Source organism: Entelurus aequoreus, linkage group LG07 (assembly GCF_033978785.1).
Source record: "Entelurus aequoreus isolate RoL-2023_Sb linkage group LG07, RoL_Eaeq_v1.1, whole genome shotgun sequence".
NCBI classification, from domain to species: domain Eukaryota; kingdom Metazoa; phylum Chordata; class Actinopteri; order Syngnathiformes; family Syngnathidae; genus Entelurus; species Entelurus aequoreus.
In genome coordinates, this window is record NC_084737.1 from 77790185 (window position 1) to 77811444 (window position 21260).

Sequence of the window (21260 nt, forward strand, 5' to 3'; positions counted from 1 at the left end):
TATATATGTATATATGTGTGTGTGTGTACACTACTGTTCAAAAGTTTGGGGTCACATTGAAATGTCCTTATTTTTGAAGGAAAAGCACTGTACTTTTCAATGAAGATAACTTTAAACTAGTCTTAACTTTAAAGAAATACACTCTATACATTGCTAATGTGGTAAATGACTATTCTAGCTGAAAATGTCTGGTTTTTGGTGCAATATCTACATAGGTGTATAGAGGCCCATTTCCAGAAACTATCACTCCAGTGTTCTAATGGTACAATGTGTTTGCTCATTGGCTCAGAAGGCTAATTGATGATTAGAAAACCCTTGTGCAATCATGTTCACACATCTGAAAACAGTTTAGCTCGTTACAGAAGCTACAAAATTGACCTTCCTTTGAGCAGATTGAGTTTCTGGAGCATCACATTTGTGGGGTCAATTAAACGCTCAAAATGGCCAGAAAAAGAGAACTTTCAGCTGAAACTCGACAGTCTATTCTTGTTCGTAGAAATGAAGGCTATTCCACAAAATTGTTTGGGTGACCCCAAACTTTTGAACGGTAGTGTATATATGTGTGTGTGTATATATATGTGTGTGTGTGTGTGTATATATGTGTGTGTCTATATATATATATATATATATATATATATATATATATATATATATATATATATATATATATATATATATATATATATATATATATATATATATATATATATATATATATATATATATATATATATATATATATATATATATATATATATATATATATATATATATATATATATATATATATATATATATATATATATATATATATATATATATATATATATATGTGTGTGTGTATCTATATATATGTATCTATATATGTGTGTATCTATATATAGTTTCTTATTCTTCACTAAAAGTGAGTCTTAATGTTTTATCTGTTTTAATGACTGTGTTGATTTGTACTGTAGCAGTTTAAATTATTTTTTGGGGAAATTGCATCTCAAATGAAATATAATAATTTTTTTACATTTCTGCCGGGCGTTGTGGTGGTCAACTCTATTCAGAGGTCCTTGACCGCTCTGTAAAAATACCTCCAAACAATCACTCTCTGTTTAAAATATCTTGGATGCTCAGACAGGAATGTATTTAAGTTTATATTTTGTATATTGTCTATTAATGGGGAAAGAGGTTTATTTCTCTTGTTTTCATGTTAGCATTTAAGGTAGCAAACTGGGGCCAGTCAGCCTGGGAGTTTATCAATGTGCAGTTATTAATCACGTTTTTTTTAACATGTCCTGTCCAGCCATTTAGGCAAATCTTATTGTTGTTGTCGATGCCCATATCTGCTGTACAGATTTGCTTTACAAAAGAGAAGTGTGGGATAATTCTTTTGTTGCCCTATTTGAATTTGACTTTATTAAATCGATTTATTTAGTGTTTGGCGCAGGAGGGGATAGAAAGAAGAAAAAAAAGGAGAAGGGGAATTTGTAGGGGACAAACGTGGGATAAAACAGAGACAACAACAAAAATAAAACAGAACATTGATTATTTTAATTTAAAACAGTATTAATAACTGTGTGGGTACCATTTATCTTTACATCCCTATTGTAATGATTAATTTATTTTGACCGTATATGGTCCTTTACCTTAACAGTGGATTGTTACCTGAATTACGGTGCGGGTTGTTATACTGTCCGTGATCAGGTCGATGCATATGTCAGTGCAATGATGAGCACTACAAAATACACTCTGACTCGACTTGAAAATACTGTTACCAAGTTTTGAGCAAATGAATGAATTCAAGTAAAACATTTGTAAAATGTTCCTGGGCGATAGATGGATCAAATTGCAAAAAATATTTGGGTCTTTATTGAGTTAATTTAAATCATACAATCAAGTAATAACCTGTGATTAATCATGGTTCAGCCCACTTTAAAAGGGTGGTAAATCAGATTAAAAGCTGAATCATTTGTCAGCACAAATATATACAGTCACTATTTTTTCCTTGCTGTTAACTTAATATTGCAGCCTTACTTACCCAAGGTCCAACTGACATTTTTTGCCATGTTTTATATCCTCTCTTCAGGTCCATGCCATTCCGCTGCGCTCCTCTTGGGTGATGACGTGCGCCTATGCCCCTTCTGGAAACTATGTTGCCTGTGGGGGCTTGGACAACATCTGCTCCATCTACAACCTGAAGACCCGTGAGGGAAATGTGCGTGTTAGCCGCGAGCTGGCTGGACACACAGGTAAGCTGATTTGTCTTTTATGACTACACTATGACAATACCTGGCATTCCAGGCTATAGCTCCCAGACTCTGGAACAACTTGCACCAGTCCCTCCGTGAGCTTGACAGTGTTGACACTTTTAAGAAACATTTGAAGACTTCTCTTTTTAGTAAAGCTTTTAGTTAACGCACCTTCTAACTACCGTTTTTTATCCATTTGTTATCCTTTTAATGATGTTGCCCCTGTTGTTTTAATTCACCTGTTTAAAACAGCGCTTTGTGATTTTATCTGTGAAAAGCGCTTTATAAATAAAATTTGCTATTTACTTACTTGTCAGAATTTCCCCTGCGGGTGGGGCAAATAAGGCCCTTAATTTTCCTGAGGGAACTCTCCTGAAGGAATCAATAAAGTACTATCTATCTATCTAATTGGCACTTCATGGAAGTAACCGGACAATGAAGTGATTTCATTCAGAGGATGAATAATCCTTTTTAAATAAATACCAGATTTTTTTTTTCGATGTATTCCCACCCATTGACCATACATTTGGTTCTGTGTTGTTGGTTTCCACCTCAGCCAGTCATGTGTGTGTGAAAGCACAACCTGCTGGATCTATATCCTCGCTCCAACCAATGAAAGTTTTGAGCTTGAAGGGCAGAATTATTCATCTGATCAGTGTCACATGACACAGGAAGTGTGTCAGCATTTTAGTTCCTTCACCATAGGGACGAATATGTGCACACTACTTGCTTTTGGAAGAATTATGGAAGGCAGTTGGGAAGTAGAAGATTTTTGCTTATGAAAACCATCTTCTAAAATGGCCTGTACAAAGTACATAGATGTTAATGAGATGATGGCGGGATAAACCCTTCCTCGTTTTTCGATGGAATGGAACTGGCATCTCTTTTTTTCCTTCTTTCTTCTCTGGGAAGGTTTTTGAGAGAGTAGGCCTTAATAAATGTTTATGTTGAATCCTTACAGGTTACCTGTCCTGCTGTCGCTTCCTGGATGACAATCAGATTGTCACCAGCTCTGGAGACACCACCTGGTGAGTTTCTGTAATGCACCCAATGCAGTCCAGCTACACCATCACTGTGCTGCCTCTCACATTACACAAGCTAGCTCACCATGTTTCTTACTGGACTTGCATAGCATGCCATTAAAAATGAAAAGCTTAAACCACAATACATTTCCTCTAATGTTATGTGTACAATAGATGCATTTTTACTGTTTCTCTTGTTTCCTTCCAGCGCTCTGTGGGACATTGAGACTGGACAGCAGACAACTACGTTTGCTGGTCACACTGGTGATGTCATGAGTCTCTCTCTGGCACCTGACACCAGGCTGTTTGTGTCTGGGGCCTGTGATGCCTCAGCAAAGCTGTGGGACATCAGAGAAGGAATGTGCCGGCAGACCTTCACTGGCCATGAGTCGGATATCAATGCCATTTGCGTAAGGCGACCAACTCTCATACATAAATGTTACATACTTGGAAGTCAGCGTCGTGTGTTTTTTACTTGTTTGATTGTTGAGCATTTCCACTAAGTTAAATTGTGTAGTAAGCGTTGTCTTGATGCAATGGCAGTAATGGATTTCCCTACTTTACATCAACTAACAAAATCAGTTGATGTTAACCTTACTGGTTTGCTGTCATAGAAACTGAAACTGAATTAGAAAGAGTCTTTTGTGACTCGAGGTTCCCCAGGCTCGCACAGCTAGTGTCTGCATCCTAGCAACTTTTTCCCATTAGAGACGATGTTTTCAGACTCTCAAGGCTGCTTTTAAATGTTGACATGTTCACATTTGTCAACAACAATCAGTAGGCTGGACTTAACTTTATTTTGTTACAGTTAAACATTTAAATTGTGATTACATTTAGCTTTTAAACAATGCATCAATTACATACTGTACAAAAATCAACACCGTATATTTGACCTCATCTCTTTTTAAAATGCAATGCAAATTAAAGCACTCTATTTTTCACTCTCCTTGCAGTTCTTCCCTAATGGCAATGCCTTTGCCACGGGCTCAGATGATGCCACATGCCGGCTGTTTGACCTGCGTGCTGACCAGGAGCTAATGGTGTACTCACATGACAACATCATCTGTGGAATCACCTCTGTGGCATTCTCCAAGAGTGGCCGTCTACTGCTGGCTGGCTATGACGATTTTAACTGCAACGTCTGGGACACTTTGAAGGCTGACCGTGCAGGTAAGCTTCGCTCTGTGGCATCAGCCCTAGGTACGTTTTTTTCCCCTTAGCAATAATTGCCCTGTAACTGCCAAAACACAGCTAAAATAGGAATGTGAAGAATGTAATGGGAAACAAGTTCCTTTGCATGCTCTGCTAGGGCCATTCTTTTGGTACTGAGCTTCTTAGGTAGATCTGATGTCATATTATAGTCGTCTTAGCCAAGGTGCTTGAGTTAGCTGTGTCTATGTTGTCCATGTGTTTAGAAGCTTTCGACTTAAAACTTTGAACCAATTTTCCGCTCTGCAGATCAGGGATAGCTTTCCACAGACGTCACACTGGGGACTGTAATATTTTTGCAAATTACTTTTCCCTCTTGAAAATTACTGACAGTGGAGCAGGTAGGGGAAAAAAAGTAATTAGTGAAAGCATTTTTAGCCTTTTTTATATTTATTTATTTTAGCCTCCATTAAACATATAAGTGAGTTTATTGTGGGTGCAGGAAGATACATTGAAGGTCAGTTTTCATTTGCAAAGTTTAAACAGCAGGTTTCACCTACAACAGCTGTGAGGGACACCATGGGAAGGCATGAATACTTTATATTTATTGATCACACAGGGCTCACATCTGAAACACACACAGGTTTTTGGCGGGTAGATTGGCAGTGCTTTGAGTACAGAAGAAACATTAAGTTTGACAACAGTTTGTTCAGAGACACCGTTCTACTGCTTAATTTGTTCCAGAGATTGTTACCAATACAACATTTAACTATTGCGGCAATGATTTACATAACTTTGTAACATTTTTAACATCGTACATTAGGGTAACGTGCATATATATATGTAATGTAACTGAATGTGGCGCACCGCCATACCTTGAAAATAAGTTTTTTTTTTAAACGTGAATATAAATAAAAGTAATATAATGTATTTCAGCTTCCAGAAGAAGTTACACAAAGTCAGACGCTATTTTTAAGTTTCATTGCCAAGCTTATGCTAACAACCGGCCCAATTTCAACAGGTTTTCCCCTCCCGTGCATACACTTTCGTCTCCGTGCTTCCCCAGGCACAACACTTCCTCATTTTCCGGACGGTGTGTTTGTAATCATGGGAAATATGATCATCAAATCAAAAACACACAAACGTAAAACATTACCACCAGCAGATCATTACAGTATGAATGGGTAGATTACAGTGTTGGTGTTAACACACTTTTTGTGTCTTCCTACTTATTGAAATCAGAAAAGACGCGCAAATCCAGAAGCCCACGGGTACCCCGGACGCAGATGTATTTATTTTTTTACTGCCCGGTTTGGTAGTTGTTTTTTTTTAATTGATCAATTATCGCTTTCCGCCGGTGTTTTGTTTAGTTTATATTTGCTGCATCAAATTTCCGCCCCCGTTTATTGTTTTTTATTGGTCGTAAATTTTTATTTGAAACTTCACTTTTATCTCCCGCTGGATTGACATCGTTCGAGGATGGAGACAGGCTAGCTCAGACCTGGGCAAATTAAGGCCCGGGGGCCACATGCAGCCCGTTAAGCTTTTCAATCTGGCCCGCCGGACATTCCCAAATAATTTTTTTAGATCTTTAAGATGGAAAGTGTAGCTGCCATTATGATGTGCAGTGATGTTTTCAAATGACCGTAAGTCTTGAACTATACAAAGTATTTCAATGCTTGTAATCTGCGCTTTTGCATGATATACTAGTTACTATGGTAATTTAATTAGTTACTATGGTCATCTAATTAGTTACTATGGTCGTCTAATTAGTTACTATGGTAATCTACGTCACAGCAGCTCAGACGAGGCGCCAAGCAGTGTTGGGCGGGAAGCGTTTCCACAGACGCAGAAGGAGATTTTCACAACAAAGTTCTAAAACTTAGTGATATATCAGATTGTAGGTGGGTTTATTTTGTACCCTTCGCGTTCATATTTCATTGTTTGTTGCATTTTTGTTGCCTTCCACTTGATTGTAAAATGTGTCGATCGAAAGGGGGTGTGACGTTCATATTTTGTCAATATTCAGTTTTTTATTTTTCATAGAAAAATGTAAAATTCCATTACGTTTTTTAAGGCGGTCTCTCATGATGTTTTTAGCATTCAATCAGACATTATTGAGAGGTTTTGTGATAGTGTTCATAAAAATAGATATACCGGCCCCCAGACACATTTTTTTCTCTAAATGTGGCCCCCGAGTCAAAATAATTGCCCAGGCATGGGCTAGCTGTTAAGTTCAAGCTAACCAGCACCCAACCAGACTCCTCCATCCCAAAAATATACTTTGTAGGTCAACAAATGGGGCGAATATGTGCCTTTTGAAGTATTAATGTGCGAAGAGTGTTCAAAAGGAGTCTCTTGGAGAAGTGGCTGACAAGTTAGCATCGCTGACAGTGACGTCATCACCGTCATTCTTTACTGAAGCAGAGATGCTGACTGTGCGTTACGATAAACGCGCATGCGTTGTCAGGATCTGATTTTCATCGATAGACTTATCAGATTTAATTTTTTATTATCTATAGCAGGGATGTCAAAAGTGTGGTCCGGAGGCCATTTGCGGCCCGCAGCTAATGTTTTAAAGGCTCACGGCACATTCTATAAATACTATTAAAATTAACAAAAACATAACAAAAGGGCAATAAAAAGCTTACAGGCGAAATGTAATTTAGAAAAAGTTGCAATGACGACTAATTAAAGCTCTTTTTCTTTCTTTAAAACTGTCATTGCTCAAAACATAATATTGAATCAAAATCAATGTTTTTATGAAGTATTGTCCTATCCAAGGCTCCCATTACTTCACATCAAATATTCCACTTTGAAAAATATTTTTTGTGGAAGATTTTGCATATTTTGTGTGTTTGCCATATAAAAAAAAAACATAGTTTTCTTTAACAAAAAGGGCAGAAAACAAACAAGTTGATGTAGACTCTACAAATTTAAGCGTTGAATAAATAATGCATGTATGCCCTAGCACACCATTATCATTATTTCATGACCCAAGCAAAAAACTTTTTACGCTTTTATACTGAAATAAATACACTTACAACTTATTAAATACAAATATATAAAAAAAACTACCGGCAGTGGTAAAGTTTAGATCCATGAAGGAAAGAAGAAAGTGAATGAATGTTTATAACTGAATAAATGTACACATGCATAAAAATGTGTTTTCTTTTGTATTATTTTTTTAATGAATTAAGTAACATTTATGACAACCTTTTTCTAAAGCACAACCGAATGTCAGATATAACATGATAATGCATACATTTATCATTTATTTTCGAAACGCTTACAAAAAAGTGAGACCCCAAAAATGTACTGTGGGACCCCATTTTTATGACTTGATGGGGTCCCTGGGGACCCCATTTTTAAAATTCCTAGCGCCAACACTGTGTGTGTATATATATATATATATCCTATTAAGTGTGCAATATTGTCTTGTGATGCACCGAAAATTCCCTTCCAAAAAAAGACTTTGATCACTGAAAACAGCGCTGCCGAAACTGGATGTAAACAAGACGCACACGATTGTGTGGAGCGTAGTCAGCATGTCTGCAATGTGGACGCAATAACAGCCATCTACAAAATGTGCAAATATTAAGAGGTCAGTGGCAGCTTTTAAGGAAAGAAAGTCCAACTGGAGTAGCAGCGCCAAGCAAGTGTGACGGCATGCTTGTGCAGATTGCAATTCGTCAGGGACATCAAGGGACAGAAGAAGGGTGTCTAAACACGAGTACAGTCTATAATAACACCAGACAAAAATACTAAATTTGTTGCTAGTCGTTTTTTAAATGAGTAATTAAAAGTCTCTAAACACTTGAAAAATTCTCAAAGTACATTGTACAATAATCTACAACAAGTGAAAATATGGCAAAATTATATAACAATATATGTTAATAATAATTAATAACAGATTTGTTTTTAAATGTATCTATTTCAATCAATCAATCAATGTTTATTTATATAGCCCTAAATCACAAGTGTCTCAAAGGGCTGTACAAGCCACAACAACATCCTCGGTACAGAGCCCACATACGGGCAAGGAAAACTCACCCCAGTGGGACGTCAATGTGAATGACTATGAGAAACCTTGGAGAGGACCGCATATGTGGGTAACCCCCCCCCCCCCCCCCCCACCCCCCACCCCCTTCCCCTCTAGGGGAGACCGAAAGCAATGGATGTCGAGTGGGTCTGACATAATATTGTGAAAGTCCAACACATCAACGAAAGTCCAGTCCATGGTGGGGCCAGCAGGAACCATCCCGAGCGGAGACGGGTCAGCAGCGTAGAGATGTCCCCATCTGATGAACAGGCTAGCGGTCCACCCCGGAGCAGAGTAGAAAAGAAAAGAAAAGAAACGGCAGATCAACTGGTCTAAAAAGGGAGTCTATTTAAAGGCCAGAGTATACAAATGAGTTTTAAGATGAGACTTAAATGCTTCTACTGAGGTAGCATCTCTAACTTTTACCGGGAAGGCATTCCATAATATTGGAGCCCGAATAGAAAACGCTCTATAGCCCGCAGACTTTTTTTGGGCTCTGGGAATCACTAATAAGCCAGAGTTCTTTGAACGCAGATTTCTTGCCGGGACATATGGTACAATACAATCGGCAAGATAGGCAGGAGCTTGACCGTGTAGTATTTTATACGTAAGTAGTAAAACCTTAAAGTCGCATCTTAGGTGCACAGGAAGCCAGTGCAAGTGAGCCAGTATAGGCGTAATATGATCAAACTTTCTTGTTTTTGTCAAAAGTCTAGCAGCCGCATTTTGTACCATCTGTAATCTTTTAATGCTAGTTTTTGAGCCTTTTTAAAGAAAATCCTATCATGGCAAATTACGCGATGACGTCATGTGACCGCGCCCATAATCCCGCTCTCACCGCCACTGGTATCATTTACCGGTAACCCTGTACTTTTAAGGGTGTAACGATTAACAGTATTGGTGGTAACCGTGTTAAAACTCCTGACAGTTAGTATTACCGTTTTAAATCAAAATGATCAGAAAGCCATGACTGATAACTGAACTTTGATAAACGTACGGAGTGCCTGGCGCCAGCTCGCTAGGTTAAATGCTTACATGAAAACATACATTGAGGATGCATCGCATATTTATACGAAAGAGGCCTGTGTCGAATATGAAAAAATCGTAATTGCAGTGTTCACACTGACATGAAAAAATCAGATAAAGTTCACGTATGGGCAAAAAATCTGAATTGACCTGCAATGTGAGCTAGGCCTAAAAAACTATTAGTGAGGCATAAGAAAAACAAAACATACAAAAGTGTTTGTTTTCTAACAATGTGTATATTTGTTTTAAAAGAAAAAATACTTGGTCGAAATATTTCAATGTGTGTGTTAGTACTTTTTGAGCACATTCAACAATAATTATAACCGTGATCATTTTGGTCATGATTACAGTGATACTAAATGATCATATCGTTAACAACTCTACATGCGTGTGTAATAAGTAGTTGGCCGTCACAGACACGCAAATGGAAAAGATTGGCAGAATTACTGTTTGGGCAGCAAGTCATCTCGCATGAAGACTATTCTCTATTCTTCCATGTGCGTAGGTGGGTGGTGGGAAAAGTTGCATGCATTATGGCTGCATTTATCCCCTTGACATAAGTCTGTTACTACTTGCCTTTGTCCAAGATGCGCCTTTTGGGTGGAGCAACTCTAAAATGTGGGCGTTCCTTGTCAAATCTTGCTTTGCATCAACTTCAGCACTTTTGTGCCTTCATGTTTTTGAGGCTGCGATAAAGCCAACATTGAATTGTACTTGAAGTTTGGATGCAGTGTAACAATACTTGTAACAATGTATATATTTGTGTATATATATATGTATACAGTGTTCCTTCGCTACAAGACGGTTCACTTTGCACGGCCTCGCTGTTGCACTGAATTTTTTTGTGTAATTTTTTACAGTCCGCATGCTTTTTATTTTACTTTTTATTTTTTTATACAGCATATGAATGCGCATTGTGTTCTGCGTCCTGATTCACTAAGGGACTGTAGACCATTGTCAATCAATCTTTTTCATGCCATGTGTCCTGTATAGTACAGATTGCGTTAAGCTTGCCTAATATACAAAATTGTTTGATGCGAGCAGTGTGGCTCTTTATTGCTCTATGTTTGCAAGTTTTCTCCCCGACAATCTCAAAATGGCGACGAAACTCTCTGCACCGACAAAGGCAAATTTAAAGCCATCATTGAGGAAGGGGGATATAATCCTGAACAAGTTTTTAATATGGATGAGACTGGCTTATTTTGGAAACGCCCCTTTATAATGCAGGATGAAGCCGAAAGCTCAGGATTTAAGGCCCAAAAAGATCGCGTGACTCTGGTTATATGTGGAAATGCCGCGGGCTTTATGATAAAACCCGGGCTTAATTATAGGTCAAAAAAATCCTAGAGCCCTAAAAAACTGGTTTTGATCTTTGGTTTCATTCTTTAATACAGTAGTGTACTGTACTTATTTTTTTTACATCCACGAAGGTTTGAACTTTGAGAGTGTTTAAACGAGAGAAATGTGAGAAAATGTTAATGCGTGTCTGAGAAAAGTTTATAAAGTGTGTGGTTAGGGGTTTTACAGCCTTAAAACATATATAAGAAATGAAAAAACATATACTGTACAGTACTGTAAACAAGAAACATATTTGTGTGTGTGTGTTTGCGTATGTATGTATATATATGTGTATGTGTATGTATATGTATGTATCTGTGTGTGTGTGTGTGTGTATATATATATATATATATATATATATATATATATATATATATATATATATATATATATATATATATATATATATATATATATATATATATAAATTTTTAGAGGTAGGAATTTTTGGGCACCAATTAAAATTCAATTATTGATGCATCTTCAATTAATTTATTATTGATGCAGTTTTATATTTCTTTTCATTTCACTAAATAAGCATTTATCACTTGCACCTTTAAAAAAACCTATTCATTTGGAATAACAAACAGTTACATTAATTCCCACATTTATTAAATTAATGAAAATGTGTGTAAAACTGGACCATAAGTGCCCTGTAATAGAAGAGCTGGTCAGATCACTCAGTGAGGTGGCTCGCTGCAATCAGCCACATTTTAGAACTGTCTGCATTACTTTATCTACAATAAATAAATTATAAATTATTGACATTTACTAATCGATTCTACAATCGTCCATGTTTGAATTGCGATGCATCTAAAAATCGATTTCCCCCACCTCTAAGAGATATATATATATGGATATGGATAGATATATATATATATCAATATATGTATATATATATATCCATAGATATACATATATCAAAATATATATATAGATAGATAGATAGATATCTATCTATCTATCTTGGGGTTGCTCGTTGGTCCTACAAATTTGTCACTCGCTGCTGTCTGGTCCACACTCCCACGCAGGCAGCACATGCACACACACTAAAGCAGTCCCAAAGAAGCAACTAACTATTTGCAGTCATGCTGTTACAGTAGGCTTCACTATACATTCTATGAAGTTGGCTAACCTAACAACACACAAAGCTAATGCACACGTTACCTACGGGCGTGAGTATACTTCAATTACGTGTTAAAACTGATTCATAAGAGGGTGCGATATAATATTCAAAACACATTGAAAAGTTAGCACCTTCTCTGCACCTGTGTAAAGGTTGCAAACAGCTTCTTTAATAACACTTTGGAATTTTGATTAATTGCTGTAAATTACGTGCTTGCATAACTTAAATTACCTTTAAAAAAGACCCCAATATTCTGACACAAATGCAATTTTACTGTCACATTGTCCTACACAAAATATTTTTTAAGGTTTTACTTCAATGCAGGTCATTTATTTGCTCAAAACATTGTAACAATTTTATTTAAAATCCCATCAGGGTGTATTTTGACTAATTAAATCGCAATGTGATAAATGTATTTTACTCACCGCAAAGGCTGCAGTTTATCTGGTCATGTGGTAAATGAGCAGACAGAGAGAGAAGTCAAAGCTCCAATGTTTAGTGTGGTTAAATACCCAAGTCTGAGAAACGGTGAAAAGAAGAAATACAGTATCAATGTGTTATAGGGGAACTGCACTTTTTTATTTATTTATATGTTGCATATCATACACAATCAATGTGAGATAAGACCGCGTCTTTCCCTTTTCTTTGCGTTGTAAATAATAATTAAAACAACTGCCAGCAAGAGGTGGATAACAATATAGGTAATTTACCTATTTTGCCTAAGAAGGGGATGGATGTTTTTAGAGGGCTTTATAGGCAGAATAGATGATTGACCATTACCTGTATTGTTAGCTGCCTCTTGCTAGCAGTTTTCCCTGATCACTTTCTCATCTGTTGCATTTTTCTATCGTTGTTATACATTGTTAGTAAACATCTCTCGCTTATTTCATACTTATTCAGGCTTTCATGCACATGTCTAAACTACTGTATTTTTCGGACTATAAGGCGCACCTAAAATCCTTTCATTTCCACAAAAATCGACAGTGTGCCTAATAACTAGTTGTGCCTAATGTACAGATTATTCTTTTTGTTCTTACCAACCACGAAGCAGTTTTATTTGGTACATGGTGTAATAAGTGTGACCGGTAGATGGCAGTCACACATAAGTTCTGTGTGGACTGCAGGTTTACGCTAGCAAACAGCCCAAAACTTTGATGTTTTATTGAGAATGTAGAATGCTACAAACACCGCTCAAAAATGTGTCTAAATGTTTTAGTACGTAGCCACACCGCTTTATGGATTGTCGGAGCATTACGACTACCGTAGTTAGATGTACTATGCTTCAACATACAGGTATTGTATGTAATGGCACCTATTAGGAGACATTATCTGGCGTTTTGTTTCGCAATATTATGTAAAACAAACTTTTCTTACCTATTGGTTTCTGCTGATTTGTATTTAGGATCTGTGTAAGTCCCGAAAATTGGTGCACGTCCGCCATTGTATTCCACGCCGACACCGTAGTCCATAAGCTGCTTCTTTTTGTCCATCCTCTTATGTTTTAGTATGACTTTAGTAAGCTATGACGCCGCACCGCTTAATGCGCTTCAACATATGAGTATCATTACGGTGTGTGTATAAGATAAGACATATTTGGTGTTTTGTTTTGCAATATTACACAAAAGCAACTTTTCTTACCTTCTGGTACCTGCTGATCTGTATTTGGGATCTGCATAAATCCTGAAAAATTGCGCGCGTCCGCCTTTGTAGTCCGTACCGACGCCGCAGTCAATAAGCTCTTTCTTTTTCTCTATCCTCTTGTTATGGGACATTCATCCTCCGCTGTTGCCATTTCTAATATAAAGCAGCGTACATTTCTAACTTATATCTGTCAGTCGACTAGCTATGGAAGTGCTAAAAACTACCGGTACAAAATAGATGACAGGGAGAAGACACTGTCAAAATGGAACCACGTAAATAAGACCCGCCCACAAAACTGTGCATCCTGAAGAAGCGATCAGAAAGCGGCTTGAAGATGATCTGTAAAACATAATCTATGCAACATTTTGACCAAAGAACCACCATTACATGTTATGTAGACCAGTGGTCCCCAACCTTTTTGTAGCTGGGGACTGGTCAACGCTTGAAAATGTCGGCCCGGTGGTTGGGGACCACTGATGTAGACCACAAGGAAGTGTTTGAAATGTAGAAAAACAAAATCATTGCCGCATTGCCGGCAGTAAGTCGGACCCGTTTCCAGTGAGGGTTGGACTCCGCCAAGGCTGCCCTTTGTCACCGATTCTGTTCATAACTTTTATGGACAGAATTTGTAGGCGCAGTCAGGGCGTTGAGGGGATCTGGTTTGGTGGCTGCAGGATTAGGTCTCTGCTTTTTGCAGATGATGTGGTCCTAATGGCTTCAACTGGCCAGGATTCTCAGCACTCACTGGATCGGTTCGCAGCAGAGTGTGAAGTGACTGGGATGGGAATCGGCACCTCCAAGTCCGAGTCCATGGTTCTCGCCCGGAAAAGGGTTGAATGCCATCTCCGGGTTGGGGAGGAGATTTTTCCCCAAGTGGAGGAGTTCAAGTACCTCGGAGTCTTGTTCACGAGTGAGGGAAGAGTGGATCGTGAGATCGACAGGCGGATCGGTGCGGCGTCTTCAGTAAAGCGGACGCTGTATCGATCCGTTGTGGTGAAGAAGGAACTGAGCCGGAAGGCAAAGCTCTCAATTTACCGGTCAATCTACGTTCCCATCCTCACCTATGGTCATGAGCTTTGGGTTATGATCGAAAGGACAAGATGACGCGTACAAGCGGTCGAAATGAGTTTCCTCCGCCGGGTGGCGGGGCTCTCCCTTAGAGATAGGGTGAGAAGCTCTGTCATCCGGGAGGAGTTCAAAGTAAAGCCACTGCTCCTCCACATCGAGAGGAGCCAGATGAGGTGGTTCGGGCATCTGGTCAGGATGCCACCCGAACGCCTCCCTAGGGAGGTGTTTCGAGCACGTCCGACCGGTAAGAGGCCACGGGAGGGACCCAGGACACGTTGGGAAGACTATGTCTCCCGGCTGGCCTGGGAACGTCTCGGGATCCCCCGGCAGGAGCTGGACCAAGTGGCTGGGGAGAGGGAAGTCTGGGCTTCCCTGCTTAGGCTGCTGCCTCCGCGACCCGACCTCTGATAAGCGGAAGAAGATGGATGGTATATACCACTGCACTTTGCTTTAGTCTCAGTCCTTTCACTGTGTCCACAGGTGTTCTGGCTGGTCATGACAACCGGGTGAGCTGCTTGGGTGTGACTGATGACGGCATGGCAGTGGCAACAGGGTCCTGGGATAGCTTCCTCAAGATCTGGAACTAGAGTCTGGAGGTAAGTTTAAGATGCTTTTGAATGGCCAAATGAAGAGAGTACGTAATTGTGTGAATAGTAGCAGTATCTCATCACAATGTAGGTATGTCAGCTTCCATGTTCTGTTTAATCAACAGGACCAATGTTGAGTAATTCTTTCAACTGACTCTCATTTGCTCGTTCTGCAGATGGCAGCCGGACTCCAAAGTTGCGTGGAAGACCATTCCAACATCACAATGTTCAATTGTATTGCATATCCAATCTTTTCAAAACACGATACTGACTCCAAACACCCAAACAACTATTAAGGGCAAAAATCTCTCTCTCTCTCTCTCTCTCTCTCGCCTCCTTCTCCTCCTTATAAAAGAGCACAATTGTCTGTCACTCATTCAGCTAACTACTATACAGATAAAAAAAAAGCTCAAGGAATTTGGTCGTCTCAAAATGGACGAATGGAAAAATTGTGCATTCCTCCCACGACCGCAGGTCTAAGTGAAGATTATTTACATGACAGCGATCTAACTCTTAATAGCTTCTTGGCCTTTTTATTTTTGCTTTTTTTTTCTTTTTTTTTTCTTCCTCTTCCTTTCTGTCCGAGTAGACCCGTAGGTCGTCTGTTAATGTTAAAATGAGGATCAAAGCTTTGTTTTATTTGCTCATCTTTACATGTTTTAAATAATGTTTTAAGTTGATAAGTAAAATAAAACCTCCAGAACATCTTTGTGAATTCAGCTTTATCCCACTGGAGAACAAAGCGAGAGAATTTTGCTTCGACGGGGAGTCTTGGAGCCACCTCTGGCCCTGCTGTACATTTAGTCTCAAAATACTTTTCTTCTTTGTTTTTTCCAGTGTAGTTCACAAATCTTTGTTTGCACAAAATTTTAATTTTGCATCTATAGAATAAGAAAAAGTTAACTAACCAAGCACATGCTGTGATAATGAATGCTCGTTTTTAAAATGCAAAAACCACAAAAAAAAAAATTATAAAAAAATAAAAATCATACAACCACTCTTACACCTTTTTGTCTGGCTCCAGTCTAGACATATGAAATGAAGATTAACCTATTGGATTATAATCCACCCTGCCCTTTCATTTGATACGATTGTTTTGCTCTACTGTAGTTTTCTTGCCCCCGGTTTATGTTGTTGTGGTTGGGACCGGGAGGATGTGACTGGTCGGTCGGGGGAGTCGCTCCAGACCTTTCTCTCACAGGGGTGCCCATTCTGTGCTTGGAAATGCAGTTACTACTCTGTGAATGACATGTTGTATAAATCAATGTTTGAAAATAATGATATTAAAACTTTTTAAGTTAAAAACTAAAAAAAAGATTTTGGTTGTCTGCCATGGATGGGTTATCTCTTAGAATCGCATGCTGTAGAATTGCTTTAAAAGGTGCATATGGAATTAAGTCTTTTGATGTTTTCTTTAAGGAAATAACCTGTTGACTATATCAATACGATGGTATTTATTTTAGTTCCCCCCCCCCCCCTCGTTTTTTTGCTACTCCGTGCATACATGATTCCACAAAAATATCAAAGCTATGCACATGAGAAGCAAGTTACATGGTCTGTACTTGGGACCGGTTCCACAAATTAAGTCGTCACCTAAATGTAAATTGTACACACTTGCATAAATACATCCAATCACCTAAACATACCGATGGGACTAATTTCATTCCTTCTGTAGCAAACAAAATTCCACTTAAAGAAAAACGTTTTATAACAGGTTTTTTTCTGTCCTTTAATAAAAAATAAAAAAAACACATCTTGCAGCAACTGAATGGCAGACTTTTCTGTTCCTTGTAAACAAGACGCTCTTCCTTTTTAGCAGTAGTGACTTTTTTTTTTTTCCAGTTTTCTCTCTGCGACATTCTGTAAAAAAAAAAGTGCTGTAATTGTGCGTTAGGCCTGGAGTTGGCAGAAAAATTTAAAATAAAATATGTTAATTAAATTCCCTTCCTTTTCTGTCTTCATCAAATAACTGTAGAGCTCTGCACCCCCCTCTATTCCCTTTTCACCTTTTGGATTTAATTCTAAAGTCAGTCAGTGTACAACCGAAAGCTGGATGCAAGATAGAAACTATATTAAAATGTACTGTTATTTAAGATGTAATAAAAAGCAGTTTGAGATGACCTACTGTGTTGAGTGTGATTCACTTAGAGCGGTTCTCACTGAGGCTAGAATGTTACGGACTGTTTTGCTTTTTCCTTGTAATTATGTTCCAAGTTAAATAAACAATTTCTTATCCACTGTTGAAAACCTGCCTGGGCTTTTTGTCCACTCATTTTATGGGTCGTCAGAATATACATGTGGCATATAAACACTAAGTCAAATTGAAATGGAATAAACAGTTTGCAGTCTTTTATCACCTTAGATGCCTGACACCTGCCCCTCTTAAACCGGCTGACCTCAGCTTTGTCGCCATCTGTTGGACAAACATGTCAATTGCGTGCACTTAAAGCATTAATATTAATATACTTAACTACATCAACCAGCTGCAATATAACCGCTTTGAACAATTACATTAAATCTAATTAAAGCGCTGTATCAATATGCACGGTATGTCTTTACACTGTGTAGTAGGCTACTGAGTTTTGAGAGTATTAAATTTTAAAAAATATGTACCGTTTTTTTCGGAGTATAAGTCGCACCTGCCGAAAATGCATAATAAAGAAGGAAAAAAACATAAGTCGCACTGGAGTATAAGTCGCATTTTTTGGGGAAATTTATTTGATAAAACCCAACACCAAGAATAGACATTTGAAAGGCAATTTAAAATAAATAAAGAATAGTGAACAACAGGCTGAATAAGTGTACGTTATATGAGGCATAAATAACCAACTGAGAACATGCCTGGTATGTTAACGTAACATATTATGGTAAGAGTCATTCAAATAACTATAACATATAGAACATGCTATACGTTTACCAAACAATCTGTCACTCCTAATCGCTAAATCCCATGAAATCTTATACGTCTAGTCTCTTACGTGAATGAGCTAAATAATATTATTTGATATTTTACGGCAATGTGTTAATAATTTCACACATAAGTCGCTCCTGAGTATAAGTCGCACCGCCGGCCAAACTATGAAAAAAACTGTGACTTATAGTCCGAAAAATACGGTAGTCAAAATTTTTAATATTTTTTAACATAGTTCTAACATTTATACTATAATTAAAAAGTTCAAACTCAGGTCTAAAGCTGTAAAAAAAAATGGTCAGGGTTTCCAACATGACGTTGTTTAGAAACGGCCCCTGATTAGATTAGATTACATTGATTGATTGATTGATTGAAACTTTTATTAGTAGATGGCACAGTTCAGTACATATTCCGTACAATTGACCACTAAATGGTAACACCCGAATACGTTTTTCAACTTGTTTAAGTCGGGGTCCACGTAAATCAAGTCATAGATTACATTAGTTTATTTCAAAGGGGACATTGCAATTTCATAAAACATGGTTAAAAAAGCCAGAATCATCTGTAGTCCCCTGGCCATGATGTAAAAAAGGCAGTAAAATTACAATTTAAAAAAAAACACAATATACAATTGTGATTAAATAAAAAATACAACATAACATTTATATTAGCATCATAACAGGCTATTTTTTAGTGCTGGCAGCTGTAGGCGTTGATAAGCCACATTTTAATTGTTTTTGTGAAGACCTTGTAAATTGTGAAGTGAATTATATTTATATAGCGCTTTTCTCTAGTGACTCAAAGCGCTTTTACATAGTGAAACCCAATATTTAAGTTACATTTAAACCAATGTGGGTGGCACCGGGAGAAGGTGGGTAGCCCAAGGACACAACGGCAGTGACTAGGATGGGTGGAAGCGGGGATCGAACCTGGAACCCTCAAGTTGCTGGCACGGCCACTCTACCAACCGAGCTATACCGCCCCTTGTGACCATTCCTACTAGGGCTGTGAATCTTTGGGTGTCCCACGATTCGATTCAATATCGATTCTTGGGGTCACGATTCGATACAAAATTGATTTTTTTTCCCAATTCAACACTATTCTCGATTCAAAAACGATTTTCAATACATAGGATTTCAGCAGGATCTACCCCAGTCTGCTGACATGCAAGCAGAGTAGTAGATTTTTGTAAAAAGCTTTTATAATTGTAAAGGACAATGTTTTATCAACATTGCAATAATGTAAATTTGTTTTAACTATTAAATGAACCAAAAATATGACTTATTTTATCTTTGTGGAAAATATTGGACACAGTGTGTTGTCAAGCTTATGAGATGCGATAAGCCACTGTGACACTATTGTTCATTTATTTGTATTTTTATAAATGTCTAATGATAATGTCAATGTGGGATTTTTAATCACTGCTATGTTGAAATTGTAACTAATTATGATACTGTTGTTGATAATATTCATTTTTGTTTCACTACTTTTGGTTTGTTCTGTGTCGTGTTTGTGTCTCCTCTCAATTGCTCTGTTTATTGCAGTTCTGAGTGTTGCTGGGTCGGGTTTGGTTTTGGAATTGGATTGCATTGTTGTGGTATTGCTGTGTATTGTTTTGTTGGATTGATTAATTAAAAAAAAAAAAAATTCATTAAAAAAAATAATTAAAAAATTTGATTAAAAAAAAAAGGAGAATCGGTTCTGAATCGCACAACGTGAGAATCACGATTCGAATTCGAATCGATTTTTCCCCCACACCCGTAATTCCTACTATAATTCGAAAGTTTTAAATTCAGGTCTACAGCTATAAAAAAAAAACGGTCAGGGTTTCCAACATGACGTCATTTAGACACGGCCGCTGATTGGTCAGGCCCTTACCCGGAAGTGATGGTTATTGACACTTGGCAAAGATGTTAAGACCCATTGAATAAGGGCGAGCGCTTTAAAGTCTACGACTTTTTATCACGCTCTCCGTTCGTGTCGCCCCTCGCAGCATTACCGGCGGACACAGGTAATTTGACGTAAACACATTGAATGATATTGTGGTTGTGTGCTGTTCTAATGACTCCATATACAAAGCAGCCTGACGTTAGCCATGCTAGCTAAGTGCGTGTCGCGGCTGCATCGCCGTCACCATTCAACTTGTTGCTCGGCCGTCAAAGTCTTTTTGCTTTAGTTGCATTATAATATTGTAGTGTGTTATCCAAATGGTGTGGACACGTATAAACAGGCTTGCGAAATCCAACGTATGCTAGTTACATAATTAAGTAGAACAGTGAGCAGTTTTAGCTGCAGCGTTAATCTAACTGGGACGTGACGATTACATGTCAGTGGTTCTTAACCTTGTTGGGCGGTATAGCTCGGTTGGTAGAGCGGCCGTGCCAGCAACTTGAGGGTTGCAGGTTCGATCCCCGCTTCCGCCATCCTAGTCACTGCCGTTGTGTCCTTGGGCAAGACACTTTACCCACCTGCTCCCAGTGCCACCCACACTGGTTTGAATGTAACTTAGATATTGGGTTTCACTATGTAAAGCGCTTTGAGTCACTTGAGAAAAAGCGCTATATAAATGTAATTCACTTCACTTCACTTCACTTGGAGGTACTGAACCCCACCAATTTCACCGAACCCTTCTTTAGTGAAAAATAAAATGTTTTTTTTTTTTCAAATTCAAGACAAAGTTATATGTTTTTGGTAACACTTTAGTATGGGGAACATATTCTAAGTACCAAAGACATAATTTAGAGTTTTTTTGGTTAGGGCCAGGGTTACAGGGTTAGGGTTATAATAAGGCCATTCCGAATAAGGCATTAATAAGCAGTGTTGGGTTAGTTACTGAAAACCAGTAACTAGTTACCGTTACTAGTTATTTTATTTCAAAAGTAACCCAGTTACTAACTTAGTTACTTACACCAAAAAGTAATGCGTTACTGTGAAAAGTAACTATTTAGTTACTTCTCCCCCCCAACCCCCTTTTTTTTTAAAGGCCTACTGAAACCCAATACTACCGACCACGCAGTCTGATAGTTTATATATCAATGATGAAATCTTAACATTGCAACACATGCCAATACTTATAAAGTGCAATTTTAAATTTCCCGCTAAACTTCCGGTTG

General features: G+C 38.0%; 2 protein-coding genes across 5 annotated transcripts in view; both read left to right on the plus strand.

Moving 5' to 3' along the window:
* The window catches only part of gnb1a (guanine nucleotide binding protein (G protein), beta polypeptide 1a), a 50478-nt gene extending 33122 nt beyond the window's left edge, over positions 1-17356 (plus strand). For both annotated transcript variants that reach the window (XM_062054511.1, XM_062054512.1), the window contains exons 6-11: positions 2075-2237; positions 3199-3265; positions 3468-3669; positions 4213-4429; positions 15130-15245; positions 15413-17356. In XM_062054511.1, the coding sequence (XP_061910495.1) occupies positions 2075-2237; positions 3199-3265; positions 3468-3669; positions 4213-4429; positions 15130-15236 (756 nt within the window). In that variant the 3' untranslated portion in view covers positions 15237-15245; positions 15413-17356. The remainder of the gene's footprint in view (positions 1-2074; positions 2238-3198; positions 3266-3467; positions 3670-4212; positions 4430-15129; positions 15246-15412) is intronic.
* Positions 17357-19989: 2633 nt separating this feature from the next.
* Positions 19990-21260, plus strand: part of nadka (NAD kinase a) — a 50161-nt gene continuing 48890 nt past the window's right edge. Inside the window, exon 1 of one of the 3 annotated variants that reach the window (XM_062054515.1) lies at positions 19990-20158. The gene's annotated coding sequence lies outside the window, so the exon portion shown is untranslated. The remainder of the gene's footprint in view (positions 20159-21260) is intronic. The other 2 variants (XM_062054514.1, XM_062054516.1) reach the window with 2 other exon arrangements.